General features: G+C 38.7%; 3 protein-coding genes and 2 long non-coding RNA genes across 16 annotated transcripts; 1 reads left to right on the top strand and 4 right to left on the bottom strand.

The window, feature by feature from the left end:
- The first annotated feature begins 227 nt into the window (after positions 1-227).
- On the top strand, positions 228-795 carry LOC116936348. 2 transcript variants are annotated; one of them, XR_004401700.2, is made up of 3 exons: positions 228-319; positions 381-462; positions 579-795. It is a non-coding gene; the product is annotated as an uncharacterized LOC116936348 (long non-coding RNA). The 2 variants fall into 2 exon arrangements; XR_006651731.1 differs by having other exon boundaries at positions 381-795.
- Positions 796-1,070: 275 nt separating this feature from the next.
- LOC123476833 lies at positions 1,071-5,785 on the bottom strand. Of its 9 annotated transcripts, XR_006651727.1 has the most exons (11): positions 5,623-5,785; positions 4,916-5,271; positions 4,775-4,810; positions 4,658-4,705; positions 4,497-4,596; positions 2,766-2,894; positions 2,368-2,699; positions 2,236-2,307; positions 2,084-2,170; positions 1,943-2,023; positions 1,071-1,846 (listed from the first exon to the last, which is right to left on the bottom strand). It is a non-coding gene; the product is annotated as an uncharacterized LOC123476833 (long non-coding RNA). The 9 variants fall into 9 exon arrangements; XR_006651724.1 differs by having other exon boundaries at positions 4,775-5,271; XR_006651730.1 differs by having other exon boundaries at positions 4,497-4,810; positions 4,916-5,014; positions 5,092-5,271.
- A 507-nt stretch (positions 5,786-6,292) lies between these two features.
- Positions 6,293-9,050, bottom strand: LOC116931952 (delta(24)-sterol reductase-like). Of its 3 annotated transcripts, none has more exons than XM_032939637.2 (11): positions 8,908-9,050; positions 8,528-8,846; positions 8,312-8,467; positions 8,137-8,242; positions 7,944-8,062; positions 7,767-7,861; positions 7,510-7,681; positions 7,285-7,425; positions 7,023-7,220; positions 6,774-6,952; positions 6,293-6,708 (listed from the first exon to the last, which is right to left on the bottom strand). In XM_032939637.2, the coding sequence occupies exons 2-11, from the start codon at positions 8,765-8,767 to the stop codon at positions 6,555-6,557; spliced, it is 1,560 nt and encodes a 519-aa protein (XP_032795528.2). In that variant the 5' UTR covers positions 8,768-8,846; positions 8,908-9,050; the 3' UTR covers positions 6,293-6,554. The 3 variants fall into 3 exon arrangements, with proteins under 3 accessions (XP_032795528.2, XP_032795529.2, XP_045035615.1); XM_032939638.2 differs by having other exon boundaries at positions 8,528-8,842; positions 8,908-9,049; XM_045179680.1 differs by having other exon boundaries at positions 8,528-8,972.
- On the bottom strand, positions 8,920-10,528 carry LOC116931954 (UDP-N-acetylglucosamine transferase subunit ALG14 homolog). The gene is made up of 6 exons (XM_032939640.2): positions 10,094-10,528; positions 9,858-10,006; positions 9,611-9,733; positions 9,416-9,475; positions 9,143-9,352; positions 8,920-9,087 (listed from the first exon to the last, which is right to left on the bottom strand). The coding sequence occupies exons 1-5, from the start codon at positions 10,254-10,256 to the stop codon at positions 9,179-9,181; spliced, it is 669 nt and encodes a 222-aa protein (XP_032795531.2). The 5' UTR covers positions 10,257-10,528; the 3' UTR covers positions 8,920-9,087; positions 9,143-9,178.
- A 3,891-nt stretch (positions 10,529-14,419) lies between these two features.
- LOC116931953 lies at positions 14,420-15,491 on the bottom strand. The gene has a single exon (XM_032939639.2). The coding sequence runs from the start codon at positions 15,296-15,298 to the stop codon at positions 14,531-14,533; it is 768 nt and encodes a 255-aa protein (XP_032795530.2). The 5' UTR covers positions 15,299-15,491; the 3' UTR covers positions 14,420-14,530.
- Between the last annotated feature and the right edge of the window lie 260 nt (positions 15,492-15,751).

Here is a 15,751-nt window from a genome sequence, read left to right as displayed (position 1 = left end):
TTTTTTTTTATATAAAAAAAAAAAAAAAAAAAAAAAAAAAAAAAAAAAAAAAAAAAAAAAAAAAAAAAAAAAAAAAAAAAAAAAAAAAAAAAAAAAAAAAAAAAAAAAAAAAAAAAAAAAAAAAAAAAAAAAAAAAAAAAAAAAAAAAAAAAAAAAAAAAAAAAAAAAAAAAAAAAAAAAAAAAAAAAAAAAAAAAAAAAAAAAAAAAAAAAAAAAAAAAAAAAAAAAAAAAAAAAGTATCTGTTCTTGACATTTCACCGCCGATTCCGTGTGTTTTGAGCTGCGTCTTGTGAATTCGATCAATGCAGAGTTGTTCAAGGTATTATGGCAAAAATTCATGTAAAAAAATCTTGTGCCACTTATATCTTAAATTTTTAAAGGAGGAGGAGCATGGTTTGGCTTTGCTAGCACGTTTTTCATCTCCGTTATTCTAATACACCCATTTTGTACCAAAGGTGATAGGTAAGAAAGTAGTTCTTAAAATTCTATTTTCCTATCTAAATCTCTTCAATTCTTGGTAATCAGGTGATGTTAGAATGTATTGTTAATAGTTTAAGTTTTAGTATTTGTGCTTTCAGGTCTTCGGGATGTACCTGATGTACTGTGGTGGCCAAAGAATCATTCAGTGACTTGGTTTAGTCCAGGACTTGGTTTTTTTAAAAGTGATTTACAGTTTTAATTTGCAGAGACCCTCAAGGTACCTGAGGTGTTGCATTGGCGTTGGAGTAACTTGGTGACGGAACGGAATGCCAACGATGTTATGTTGTCAGTGTCAATAAAACATATACAGTATCATTCTTGTGTTTATCCTTTTGTTATGCCACCATGTGAAGTTGTATTGTGTAAGTTATTTTTTCCTTTTCTTTGCCAAGTGATTACATTCAACAGTCAAATGGAAGAAAGAAAAAAATTTATTCACTGTTGATTCACCAACTAAAATCTATTGAAATAAGTATTCTTGAGATGGCTGGACTTAAATTGTAACAGGTTGGGAAAACAAATAATCCAAGTTTATCTTTTATATGGATAAAGTGAACTAAGGTGAAATTGAAATAAACAGAAAAAATAGATTAAAATTGTAATTGCTTTTATTGTCCCACCTCCTCCCAACAATTCCACCACTATTTTACATAACAGAATAAATGTAGACACAATTATATACACAAACGTAGATACACTTAACTAAGTTAACCCGTTGGCTGCCAGGCCATGCAACCCGTAGGTTGCTTAAACTACAGTTACTACGCATCGCATCATAAGGATCGCGAACAAGGTGGGACTTGTCCGTAGACAAGTCCGGGCTGACATGGTGACGGAATCCGTTACAGGGAATGCACACCCTCAGGAATCCGCCACCGCATCGACAAAGAGAAGTCCCTACTGGTGCATTGCCTAAGGCGCCTTACGGCGAAGGCCATTGCGGCCGGTCCCTACAAGCTACAACAAAAATGGGACGCAAACGGGGTGGCAGCCAACGGGTTAACTTAAACATAACAATGCAATATAAAACAATACCAGAGCGACGACCCACGATGAATTCCCTACATGAAGGGTGAAGGAGAAGCCAGCGACGGGGTGATGACGTAGACAAAGACGGCGAAGACGACGAGACGGAGATGAAGGCGAAGACGACCAAGACGACGAGACGGAGATGAAGGCGAAGACGACCAAGACGACGAGACGAAGATGAAGGCGAAGACGACCAAGACGACGAGACGGAGATGAAGGCGAAGACGACCAAGACGACCAAGACGACGAGACGGAGATGAAGGCGAAGACGTCAACGAAGACAGCGATGAAGTGAAGTCGTAGACAACAACGACAGGAAGACGAGGAAAATGTAGTTCTAAATAGATTAAATGAGGCAAAAAAAGAAGTTAGTGATTTTGAGCAAAAAAATGACATTTGTCTGATAAAACGATGAAAAAGACAAAGAACTTACGCGTGTGGTCAACTGGGGGCGAAACTACCGAAATTGTCAAAACGGCAGTGTTGTACCGAAGGAAAATGAATATTTGCAGTCCTATCACAGAAGTTTTTCTTACAACACAACAATGCTCCATAATGTAGAAACTTAAAATACCAAAAAATGGAGATGTTGTTAAAGCCTATCCATGTGAGCTGGCTAAGTAATGGTGAGAAGAACAGCAGGACTAACAGTGAAGATTTTCTGTTTATACAACAATAAGATTTATTAAAAATGAGAAATCCAGATAATCCACCAAATTAAAATACCATAGAAAGGCAATGATGATGAACATTATTCAATGTTGGCATTCAGCAGACTAAGATGAGAGGAAGAGAAGCCTGTGTAGAGAAAATTGTTACAGATGTGTGTAGTGGAAGATAAGTAATGTTTTGAAATACCACAATGAAGAGCTGAAGGGTATGGATGATGGTTGGCTAATCAGAGAAACTTGGAAATCTGGATACCTGGGATGCTGAGGGCTGATGGTTAGCAACACAAAGTAGATGAAGACTCTGTCGTTGACTGATGAGAGAAGACATCACTAAGCTTAAACGAAAGGCTTGAGGTCCATTAGCAGTACTTGAACTGGATGGTGATTTTCATGTAAGGAATAGTGGCCTTCTTAAAGTGTCAGGATCCCTTGTGGTACATTAATAGCAGGAATGCAGGCTGTTGGTTCAGCGGCTGGCATAGCTGACAAGGGGAAACACCACCACATACAAAAAGCAATCTATTTCAAAGGTTTTTTTTTCAATGCATACCCAACGATAGCAATACTGAATAAATAACATCATACCGTAAATTTGTTGAAGAAAAATCCTTTAAAACACAAAACAGAGTAACGTAACAAACTCCCATTTAACTTGACATTCGTAATCTTCCAAATAGACGCACATCAACGCCATCTAGATTCTAGAGTTTCCGCCTAGAACACAAAATTATATTTAACTGTGAATGTTGAAATAAGTCCAATACTTGCTTTTAAGTGATTGAATTTTGATAATCTCTCATAGCTGAATTCCAATTTTAAGCATGAAATCCTGGAATATCAACTACTAACTGCAACACGAAACGCTAAACATTTCTAGGTAAAACTGTCGTAGCTCGTAAGATCAGCCTGTGTAGTGTTGAAAGCAAGAAAAACACGGAATAATAGCTACCATACCCTAACGCATGCGAGAAAAGTTTTTGAAATTGTTAGAACAGTACAGCTCATATCTTACTGTTTGCAGATTGTCACGAAAATTTTCCGGAAGTAGCCAATATCTCCAAAAAATAGTGACCCCATAACAAAACGAGCAGAATTTTCGTAATCCTTATTAAATTTTGGGTTGAAATGACGTGTTTTTAGCCAAAAGTCGGATTTGACCAAAATCGTGATTTTTCATGAAAAGAAGTTAAAAGAAAAGAAAGATTTTTTAGGTAAATTTGCGATTTTCGGGTATTTTGAGCTGATCCATGGAGTCGACCCCAAATTTGACGAGGATCACGAAAATGTGAATATTTTTTCTGACAAACCAACAAATAAGGAGTTATTTGGCATTTTAAAACCGGAAATTGAAATTTCGGAAATCCACAAAATGAGCGTTGTTCTCCTTTAAATGATTAACAAGATTTTGATAGTTTAAAAAGTAAACCATTGTCAATAAGAGCTATGCAGTGTTTGAAAAGTTCTAAAAGTACAAGTTCAGTTACAACCGACACCTAACTAGACTTGAATCGAAAAATCATACATTTAACCCGATTAAACCACTTACTTTGTTACTTACTTTGTATTTAGTGAAAACCTGGAACCGAAATACGATAGTACTTGTCAAAACAATGTTTCGGGTTCTACTAGTATCTGGTTGGATGCAATGAGGAATTACAGTTTTATACTTTTATCACCCTCGACTTATCCATCTTTTGGCATTCTTCATGGTTTAACCAACATGTATCATCAATCAATCCCCCTGAAAAGTGAAGAACACCTCTGGGTTTTAAAAATAAAGTTTGGATGCCACTGCCAGACACAGATTCATTGGGCAAAGCAAACGAAGGATTCCATCCTTAAAAGCGTCATGTGACGCTTCTCTTAGCAGTACCTTTTCCAATTACCAAAGACGTCAGATCTGTTCTTCACTTTTAGAAGCCTAGGTACCCTTTCCTACAGTCATACTTTATGGTACCACTCTGAATAGATCTTAACAATTTGCGAACATATACCATATTTTCTGAATGTTCAATTTCAGGTTCGAATGGCCTTCCGCTTGTTTTTGAGCGACTTCCGAGCGTTCACAAAAGAATTAGATTAACAATGGGCGAAAAGGGGTAGATTTACAAGAGAGAGCAACAACAACCCAACTATACACATTAACAACGTTTAATTTGTTCGACGAAAAGCAAATGCACCCATTATTTCGAACAAGTGTGCATGTATATTTAAGGAATAGTCAACAAGTCATCAGGTGAACTCCTCTTAAAAGGCGAGTTTAAGAGATTTTCACGAGACGACGACTTAACTCAAGCAACACCTTAATGCAATTACCTTTAAAAGGTTCTACTACACGGCCGTGAAGGCGCAACTGACGAACCATTTCGGAATCTTTTGGGGTACGGTACACCGTAATAGAGTTTTGATAGAATCCCTATCGGGAAACAGGAAGTTTAATCATATGTTGATTGATCAATCTGTCTCATTGGAAATACTTAAACTTGTTGACATGCCACTGGGAAAGACTTTCCTTTTCCCAAAAGCTATTTCAAATTGATTTGATATTGATAAAGATTCCTCTTCATGAGCTCCAAACAAAATAAGAAATTTACCTTACGCTGGATGTGATCACATAACCAATACTACTTCTGATTTTGGGGTGACCAGAAATTTCAATGTCATTAATGAGAAAAAGTGACACTAATTGCCCCTCACGCCGTGAAGGACTCCTAATCTGGTACAATAGATTTTACCTGGGCCAGAGTAGAGTGCGGACGCGGATTGGTTAAACTCGATGAAAACAGCAATACAATATCACACGAACAGGCCATATTGTGTGATCCTTGCTATCACTAAAAACACATTTCTTCTCTTTGATTTCCTAAATAACTGTTAGTTTAAAACTTCCACTTCTCCAAATTTTACATACCCAAACCACTCAAGTATTTGAATTATTTCCCTAATATCTGAATTTAATCATTATGAATGATTGCATGGGCTGTACATTGTCTTTACAGTCTTTTGAGTGTCCTGGCAATACTAAAGCCTCTTTTTGCACCGTCCAACCCATGTTGTCTAAGGTTTCTTCATCAGAACCCTTCAGACGAACCTACAAAGAGCATAATGTTTAACCAAAGAGTTATAATGATATTGCCAAAGAGAAAATATGCCTTTAGCCTATGTTAATTATTTGAGGAAATCCTTTCTTGGAAACATAATCTGAGTGAAAAATATTGTTGATTTTCATTTTAAAAATCTACTGAATGAAAGTTCTTCTACTTGTTTCTATAGCAGTGGGAAAAGAACAATTATCTTTCAGCTTTATACTCAAAACCAAAGGCTAGAAGATAGTACTTCACAATTGTGGTAAAAACAAGTTTACCTCAATTGTATATCATTACGGACACTTTTAACACTCTATGATTCTATTAGAAATAAGATAGTCACCATTAAAGTATACCTGGATGATTCATGATTCGTGCCTAAATGGCTGGACGCCTCGGCACCGGCTTGCTAGCTAGCACAACCTTTAGGGCTGTAACCTGTAGCTGCCTCGAGTCCTTCAGTCTTCATTTAGTACGCAATTCGCAGTTAGCATTCAACCAATTGGCTGCTTTGCTGCTTATTGCACTTGCTGTTTGCCTTCTTCCATTACGCTGTCGGAGTGTCGGATCATAAAAAGAAATGCCACTAGTAAAAATTTGCCATCTAGTGGTGAACGTTAACACTGCCACATGGGGTGAACTTATAAGCACGTAGCAAGCCACCTAACAGTGAACTTTGTAAGCATTTCAATCATCAATGTAGGCGCCATATTCTATTAGTCAATTGGTGGTGTTTCGTTTTGCGCATTTAATTTTTATGAGCGTTTAGTTGTTGTTGGCATTGATGTTTTATAGCAATAAGCATTCATTTGTTTTACTGTAAACTAGAGAAGAAGAACCCTTCATCTCTGCCGTAAACACACGTCTTGACAGTACGACAGAATTCCTTAGATTTTGTCGATGTCAAATTTAAACACTGTTGGTTTAAGAAATTGGGATTGACAGTTATCGCTCTAGGCATATTCGATACGTACCAATTCTATCACCACTTGCAAATTTCTCGGAAATGTAAATGCTTGCGGAAAATCTCACATGAGTAATACTATTACTTACAAGCCCCTCGTATTAATCACTTTTACAGGTAAATGTTTTCATTTATAGAGTGGATATCAAAATCATTTAGACTTCAGTAATCTCTATCTGGCTGTAAGTTGAGCACAATCCAGGATTCTATCAAATACTGCACCAATTTCCATTAACAATAATGAAATGTGTAAGAGACAGATCCTAATTTGGCCAACAACTAACACCAACATACATTATTTAACTGTGTGTGAGCCCAACTTAACTAATCTCGGGCTGCACGCGAAACCTTTCCGTAGACACGCGGAAAAGCCTTGTCACAATTATATATCTTCCGCATTTGGTTGTATAGCGTATGATCGAACATGGAATGAAATTCCGCTTCAGTCATGTAGGAATCGGCATAAAGCATCTGAAAACTACCAGTAAAACATAAAGTAGATAATACCGGAACATCAAAAAGCACTGAAATATGGTTTTATACCCGTTCACACTTCGGACGAAGCTCTCAACTCGTCGGGTTGTTTCAACTGGGTGAAAATTATTCACTTTAGGTACACCATATGTTCCGATATCAACATACATCTCTTGCTTGCCACTTGGTGAGCGCAGCATTCCAGGTGCCATTGGCAGTTTGAATGGACATAGCCATACAGGATAAATCTTATGGATAGTGAAGAAATGCATTTCAAACACAAATTTGTTAAACCAAAGCAACAGATTCGGTTAATACCTTCACTTCCTTTTCAAAGCAAAGAAGTGCATCTTTCAATGTCGTCATGGGTACTAGCATGTCTTGAATGAAATGGTTATTCTCGTATAACTCCTTGACTGTTTCTCCTTGTGTCAGTTTAAGTAGCGACACTTTGGGCGGTACCATCCATCCAAATAAATATCGAAACACAGGATGGTTCCCAAAGGGAATAATGTCCTTGGTGAAGTTAGTTGTAAGATGAAATTAACAAAATTTTAATAAAAACTTGCAAAATATTTACCTGTATCTCCCAAAAGATGCTTCGTGAATGACGGTGAAAATAGTCACGTGTGGGAATATATTCAACGTGCGGCTCTTGGCCCCAAAACGATTCGACATGCTTAAAAAACCATGGCTTATACCATCGACTGATGACATTTAACTAAACATTTATATTAACAAATAAATTGTCATATTATAGATAAAAGTTTTTTGTTTAAAGATTAGGATAGACTTAGAATTTTACCTTTCCCGGTTCAGCGGAGTTTACCATATTCGCCGTCATGATGACACCTCGGTTCAGACTGAACATGAGTCCTTCGACAAATTGATTGTTCTCGTCTTTCAAAGTTTGTTCTTGAAAAACACGACACGCTTCATCCAACGAGCTCACTGATTGGTATTCTAGCCGAACAAACCTGAAGAATAAAAAAATTAAGAAAAACGGGAATAAAAGAAACAAAAACAGTCTATTCGGGATGGAAAAGCTATCGGCAAACTCACTGCAATGCGGGAATAATTTCGATTTCTACGGCAGTTAGAAATCCCAGAGTTCCGTACGACCACGGGATAGCATAGTACAGATCGCTGTTTTCTTCCTGGGGAAACCAAAGTAGGGTGTGGTAAATGAAAACTTGAAACCCAATGAACGCGACTGTCGACTGATTACTGGTTTTCTACCTTTGAACATTTGACGGCTGAACCGTCGGCCATCACTAATTCGTAGGACACACAAATGTGCTGAAACAGACCGTGTTTGTGTGACGACGTTTCTATGCCAGTTCCCATTATTAATCCTCCTATGCTTATTAATATAAACTTCAGTTATTTTGAGTTTTCTAAGGATCTTGTGGTCCCATTATTCGAAACGTACCGACAGTTAAATCATCCATTTCCGGCAAAATGGGAATAGTCCATCCGAGCGGATTTAGAGTTGCTGAGAGCTGTCCCATAGAAACCAAAGGTTCTACACGGACTGTCTGTGAAAATGAATGTTTAATCAAATGGTGTCAACACATAGAATCCACATGTCTTGTAATGAATAATACCTTTTTTTCTGTGTCAATTTCCAAAACATCTATTAAATTCACTTTCACATTGAACAAAGTCTTTTTGTATTTGGGCTGCCTGAAACTGATGGTTTGCCATCCTGGACGAGCTGTGCACATAGGGGTGGACCTGCCTTGTTGATTCCACTCTCTCACCTACCAAGAAGAATTAAAATGTCAAACCATGTGATTAACATAAATGTGCTAAACTAGTACCTGTTGCTGAACAAACTTGACACGTTCATCATGCTTCTTTGGGGCTGAATTGAGCTTAAAAATGACCCAGCTGCGAGCCAAGTGGTAAATATCATACACAAGAGAAAGAGGAAGCAAGAAAAAACACACAAACACCCATCGATAGTGGATCAAAATATAAGCAAGCCAGGACTTTTCTGCAGGATTTTTGTTATGAATCTCTTCTTGAACACCATAACCATTTTTAGTTTTGTTGCTCATCGTGAGACTTTTAAAAGGGAACTGACACGTGAACCGCGTGACTGAGAAGTGGACTATCAAAGTCTCACTTCCTCACTGTCTAGAGAAAATTCAAAGCTCTTAATAGCTCTTCAATATCACTTCCGTATACGTCAATGTACCAAAGTCCATTCAATTGGATCGGCTATTATATTCTGTGACCAAAGCGCGCCTTAGTGACAGCCGGTTACAGCTGCTACTGCCGTAGTGATCCCCATCCAGAACCAATTTGCCCTTGAAACGTCAATACTCAATAAACTGAAATAGCAGACTGCACCGGGAGGCTGCAAAAATTCGATCGTCTAAACAGAAGCTAATCGAGATTACGCATCACCATATACAGTTACAATGGCGTACCAAAGGCAAATTTATTGTAGATGTAAACGTTGAGATTTAAACTAGTCGTCCTAGAAAAACAGTTTGTGGATATTTCGCATGCAACTCTGGCCACTGGACGATGGAGCGATCGGCTAAGAAACACACCATCAATTTTCCCGTTAAGGACAGTGTGTTCACCCTGCAGATGCTTTCAATGAAGATGACTGTAGAGCGTTTGATCCATAAAACCTTGTTTTTAAAAAAGAATGTGATTTAAAAAAACTTTTATCAGCATTATATCTATTGACATACTCTTAGGAGCAAGGCAATAATACAAGGTGGAACGCAAGTGCCAGGGCCATTGCACAAGATCTGCCATGGAACAAAAAGCAACACATAAAATATATGTTTGATGAAATTGATTTAGTCATAATTTGATTTTTCTGCCTTATATGCACACAGGATCAAAATAAAGATTACTACAACCTTAGGATGTCTTCTACTTACCAAATCTGGCTGGTAATAAAACAGTATTCTCAGACATTCCAAAGTTGACTGTAGGAATGATACAATGGTGGTGATCCAAGACTGATGTACTTCTCTGCTCCTAGAAATGCTAACCGTCTGAAACTAAAAAGCAATATTAAAGATAAATAAATAAATTAATTAAAATATGTTGTAATAATAAAATTTTAAAAAATTTGAAGAACAGGAACAAATATTATTTTTTTATTTTTTTCATGTGAATATTTACCAAGCCAGCTGTGCTGATGTGACTAGATTCCAGCTGTTGTACTCGTTTTGCACTCATGTCATCTGTTCTCGCAACAAGATAAAGCCTTGGAGAAAAGTGTCGGAAATCGAGCGTCGACAAGAGACGTACCATTTCTCCAGTATGTCCTCCTACAACGCGAAAAAGAATAAATCAGCCGTTACGATGAAAGAAGTTCAATAACCAGTCCATTGCGGCTTTAACGCCACCACATTTACCTGATCCCATTATGATCAAGGTTTTGACGGGTTTGCATCGATTTTTTGGCCACAGGGATTCACTGTGCCGATCCCTAAAAAATAACAACTTGACAAGGTGTACCGCAACACAGGAAACATAGATAATTAATATAAATGTGAGGGTTTGCCAAAATGTGAACATATTTTGTTTTGTTTCGTTTCATTTTCGATTTATCGCCTGCTTTGAAACGAGGAAGCATCTTCTGACCCGATGTACGTGACCCACATTCGTTTTTGCCGCAATTCCCGCAAAAGGTGAAATAAACGCAACTTCCTCACGATTACCGCCACTTGAATAGTTTCGAAGAGTGAAGAAGAGGAAATGTGCACAGACCCCAAAAATTGCGTTACTTTAAATAGCGATCACCGAGCATAAGGAGATAATAGGCTCCCCCAACAGCAGAAGTACCGTACGAGCACTCTGGTAGTGTTCTTGTGTGTACGTATATTTTCACGAAATCCAGCAAGTCAGCAAATGGCGGATATTTTACCATTATTATTAACGTGCTACTTTTTTTTTTATTACTATTCTTTCCTCCATTTTCACACCATTGTCGTATAAGTTGAATGCTCCGTTCTCACGGGGCGTGTTCCATTATCATGCACCATCAACAACGTTATACAAAACAAGGCGATATCAAGTTATCACGAAGGTCTTTAGGGTATGCACATACAGTATATATATACAGAAACGCGAACAAAGTGTATACGTGGTGTACTGGAGCGGCAGCATGGAAGCTAAACAGTGACGAAAACGAACGATAGCCAATTTTGATGGTTGTTGCTCTTTTCTTTCCGACTCCTTTTGTAGAAAAAAATATGTATATACACAGTATTTTTTTTTCTTTTCTGTATTGCTTTAATTAAGGCCGCGACGCCATGTGCAAAATTTTCCGTTGAAACATATGGAACCGAGCGGTCGTGGACTAGAACGAGTTATATTCCGTTACGAACATAATATTATTATTTTTTTTTTTTTGAACAAGCAGTAGCCTAAACCACTCGAGAAACAAAAAAAGAAAACCAATAAGACAATATAAAAAGAGATGGATATAAAAATGCTAAAGCATCATCCAAGAATTTTTACGATGTCCAGAAGAAGAATGAAAAAATAAAAGAGCCTCCTCCCTCCGACCCGAAACTAGGTCAAAAGTTGTAAAATAAAAACTGTAAATGGCATACAACTCGACAGGAATTCAAATGTAGAAATTAAAAATCATTCCGCAAAATGACCTCCAATAAATCGAGGCATTTTATGTTTACATCAACTCTGAGAGCCTCTCAATTAAGAACCAATCGCGAAAGCTCTTCCAAAAATGTCACCTGAAAATGTCGGTTATTTCACCATTTGATCCTCGGGAAAAAACCCTAAAAAGAGAATGACACAGACGGCCTTCATCTTCTAGGCAACAACATACAAAAAAGAAACGAGCCATATATGAATGAGAAGGCCAAGGTTGAGTTGAAGCAAAGGCTAGTATATATTTGGTTCGTGCGGGATTGATGTGGCGTTCGGACAGCCTAAAAAGAATTCAAATGTTTAACTAACTTGTCTAGTGACTATGATTTCCCCAAAACAAAACAACATCAAAATCCGCTATCCATACACACACACACGCGCGTTACAAGTCCCGGAATCCAAAGGAAGGGTTGGGACTTGAACCTGACCGGCCTGCCTGCCAGCAAGAAGCGGCAAAAAGGAAGCCGTGCCTCTGTTGCTTTTACAGTGGTGATGGCGCCATAATAAGTTGAGTGACCTCTCCGCCAGGTACCCACTGCAAAATGAGCAAAGAAAATCTAAAAAGATCGAAATTTCTTTGGGTTTTTTTTTTTGTTTTTTTACATCTTGTTTTGTTTTAATTTTTCGGCGTGTTCTTCTTCACAATTTCACGTGCGTTTCATCATCAGTCAAACGAAACAAACTGGGTTGAATCCATCTTTTGTATAAAAAACACGTCTCGTGGCTGAGTAACACGAGCCCCCCCTCCCATTTAAATTACAATTTGAATATTTCTTTATTCGGAAAGGAGGACACGAAGAAGGTCGCCAGACACGTAGGTACCGTTCAAAGTTTAGCCGAGTTGTGTGTTCTCACCTGAGAATCAGGAAGGTAAAAGAAAAAAAAAAAAATCGATGACCCTGACCTCAAACTTTTCTCCAGAGCTTTTTTTTTTCTTTCTTTCTCCAAAGAATGGGGAAGAAGGAATGAAAAGAAGAGAAGGTTAACAGCAAGAAGGAACAGCTATACGCGCATCCTATATAAGCTAGTATATAGTTTGTGTTTAGTATGTGTATATATGCACCTTTTTTTTCCGAAAGGGGAGTTGGGTGGTGGGGAAAAAAAAGTCCCGTTAGAAACATACGAAAAGGTTCTTTTCTTTGGTCGTCTCCGTCCACGGCTGGTGTTCAGTTTGGCTTGCGACCGTTACCTACATTTCTTTTTTTTTTATTTATTTATTTTATTTTATTTTTTGTAAGAAAAGATAAAAATTAGGGGGGGGACTTTTTCGAGGGGTTTGTTTAGTTGAAATGGTATTTATTGCTTATGTAATCCTCTACTTGCACTTCCCTTTACCTTTCCTCTACAACTATCGTAAGGTAAAACGTTAGGTGTTGACCTAATTCTTAGGCATTTTTTTTTTTTTGTGTCGGATGCCTTAAACGGTAAAAAAAGAAGAAGATGGGCCAGTTGATCCATTGGCGACCCAATTTTCATGTTGAAAAAAAATAAAAGCCGAGCGGAGGATGTCCATCGAGTGTTCGGCCTCAATAGCTCAGAAAGTGATGCGTCGCTCCCATTTAATCTTCAAAAGAAAACAAAAAAACAAAAACAATTGAAGTGAAAGCTCCCCCCCCCCTTAAAAAAAACCAGGAAGAAGATTCCTACCATCTTTCTCCATCAACTACACCTCCGCCCCATGCCTTATCTCTCTCTCCTACACACAACATGGTTTTGAGGTCATATCCGGGTCTAGTCCCCCCTCCTTATTCCGCAGCTTCTCCCTTTTCATTACAAAACATTTTTTTCTTTCTTTCTTTCTTTTTTTTTCTATAAGGGAAGGATAAATATTAAGAAAATGGTCACGAGTTGTAATTTGACCCCATTCCCCTTCGCATCGCTTTAGTACGTGTACCCACTTCTTCCGGCATTCGTCATCACTTCCTTCAATTTTTCACGGGGACGTAGAGCGAGGCCGCGCCAAATTCAAATATCGCCACGCAAAAAAGAAGAGAAAACATTTCGTCTGACACACCGCGTACTACGTAATGTACCTTAATGCACGGACATCGACTCGTAGAGAGCTTTTGCTTCGTTAATCAATTGAAACAAGTCAAAGTAGGCCAGTGTGTATCAGAAAAGTACTCACACAGTACACTTGTTATATGGCCAGGTATATACACACACACACACACTGGAGGGGTATAGATGATGAGTTATACGTATATTGTTGTTTTCCAAAGTTGTGTACTATTGTGCCGTTAGTCCAGCGCGGGTGTGTTGATGCCCGTGGCTCGCGCTCTCAAGCGGGGATAGCCTAAGCTATAAGGCAACGTGACCCGTAATCAAAAATTAAATGAGAAAAAAATAAAATAATAATAATAATAAAATGAATATTATGTTTAAGCCATTTCACCTGCTGACCACTGCCTTGGCCTTTGGCCAGCCGGAAGGCTGAATTCTAATATCCCAGTGGGATTATATTTCGCTTGGCACTACGGAATATTATACCTATAAAACAAACAGCTGTCGGCCATTGGCTACATACTTGTAAATAACGTTAATTTTCATTCATTTTAAATGAATTATTATTATTATTTTTCTGAAGCGGAGTAAAGAATCAAATGGAAACTGTATTATATAGAGATGCATATCGTTTTGATTGACAAAAATGTCGTCGAGATGCGTCCTGTCCTTTAGTTAAGGAGCTGAAATGTTTCTTTTTTTAACATGTTAGGGCCGTGTCTATTTGATTCCAAACGGCTCGTGGACTCTCTGCTGCGATGTTCCCCACTCCTTCTTTTCTCACCCGCTGGCTATTTGGCACGGTAACCAGGAACTAACACACATTCTCGATGTATCTGTCTGTTCTTCGCGCATCAGATAATACACCAAAAGTGTTCTCTTGTTTAAGTTTTAGAAAAAATGTACAGAAGTTTCTGTTGCTGCTCTCCTGAACAAGGAAAGCTTTCCTGATTGAGTGGTGCAACCCAATCAACGTCATCTATAAGTTCATCGATTTCATCGAATCCATTAATTACCATATGAATACGAAATTCCGAAATGCAAAATGAATGAAAAACAACAACATTTTTTCTTTTTCTTTTTCTTTTTTAAATGAATAAATAACACAAAAATGAAACCAAACAATTTCACGTGCATAATACTGATGATGTGCTTTTCGTCGTCGTCAGATGTTAATTTGTTTGTTGTTGCTGGTAATGTTGTACGGCTTGCAAAACGCTACCGGCCAGCCGGGCAATTTCCGTTGTAGCGGCACCAACATTCTGCGGCTGCAAGAATTCAGACAGCGAGCGGCGACGGCCTTTGCCAATGGCCAGCGGGGCCAGCAAAATGCCACCGCCCAGGACGATGAGCAAAACAGTTGCAGCTATGGCCAGCAATTTGACTTTCTTGAACACTTCTTCTTTGCTCAGCTTGTGCTCGTGCCCGTGATAGCTGGACGGCGGTTCGCCGTAATGGCCATAGTCCGGCTGATGGTGGCCTCCATCATGGTGACCCTTGAATAAAATCAGGTCCCAAATTTCGTCTTCCAACTGCTTTTTCTTGTCGAAGAAATGTTCGACAAATTTCCATAAATGATCCTTGTCTTTGCCTTTGTTCTTACTGGGCCGGGAGTGGCCGTACTCTTTTTTCTGGATGCTGGGCAAAGGCCGGTAATGCTGCACTTCACTGCCGTACGGTGATGAGCCTTCGTAGTTCTTGTTGATTTCCGGCTGCGGATATTGATAGAACGATCCGTCCGTTTCGTCTTTGAATTTACTGTTGCGGCTGTACGGATTGGAATGGCCTGCCCAGTCCAATCCGGTGCCGGAAGGGCCGCTTTGTTGGGAATCTACCACATCGTGAACGACGTGATCGTCTCCGACGCTATAAGAATCCACATCGCTGCTGTAAACGGGATGGACGTTAGACATCCGTCTAGTTGAATTGTTGATCCGCATGGCCGGATGCCGACACGATCGCCAACATCAACAACCACGCACTAATCAAAGATGAAACCAATCGATTAAAGAACCTCATCTTTCTTCCGTTCCTGTTGATCCGGTCGATCCGGCGGATGTGTAACTGAAGACGGCCACCAATTCGTTCAGTCCTTTTATCTCGTCTGTTGTCATTTGTCTGACGGAATGATCGTCGAACAACAGTCAGACGGTTCGACTCTTGTTTATTTATATGACATTATTATAAGATTTGCGCGCCGTTGGAATCGTTAATTGAAGGGCAATCATCCGTCGCTGTATGGCCTGGCCATTAAATCATATAACAATCCGGCTCGGTGCGGATTTATCACCATCTCGCATCGTATTCCGATCCCATGTTTGCCTGGCTGCGTTCACCCGTGACGTGAATCCTTCACGAAAGAAATGAACGGAGCTAAAGATAAGGGGACACGC

This window comes from Daphnia magna, linkage group LG10, assembly GCF_020631705.1.
Source record: "Daphnia magna isolate NIES linkage group LG10, ASM2063170v1.1, whole genome shotgun sequence".
In the NCBI taxonomy this organism is placed as follows: Eukaryota; Metazoa; Arthropoda; class Branchiopoda; order Diplostraca; family Daphniidae; genus Daphnia; species Daphnia magna.
This window is presented reverse-complemented; position numbering and strand designations above follow the sequence as displayed.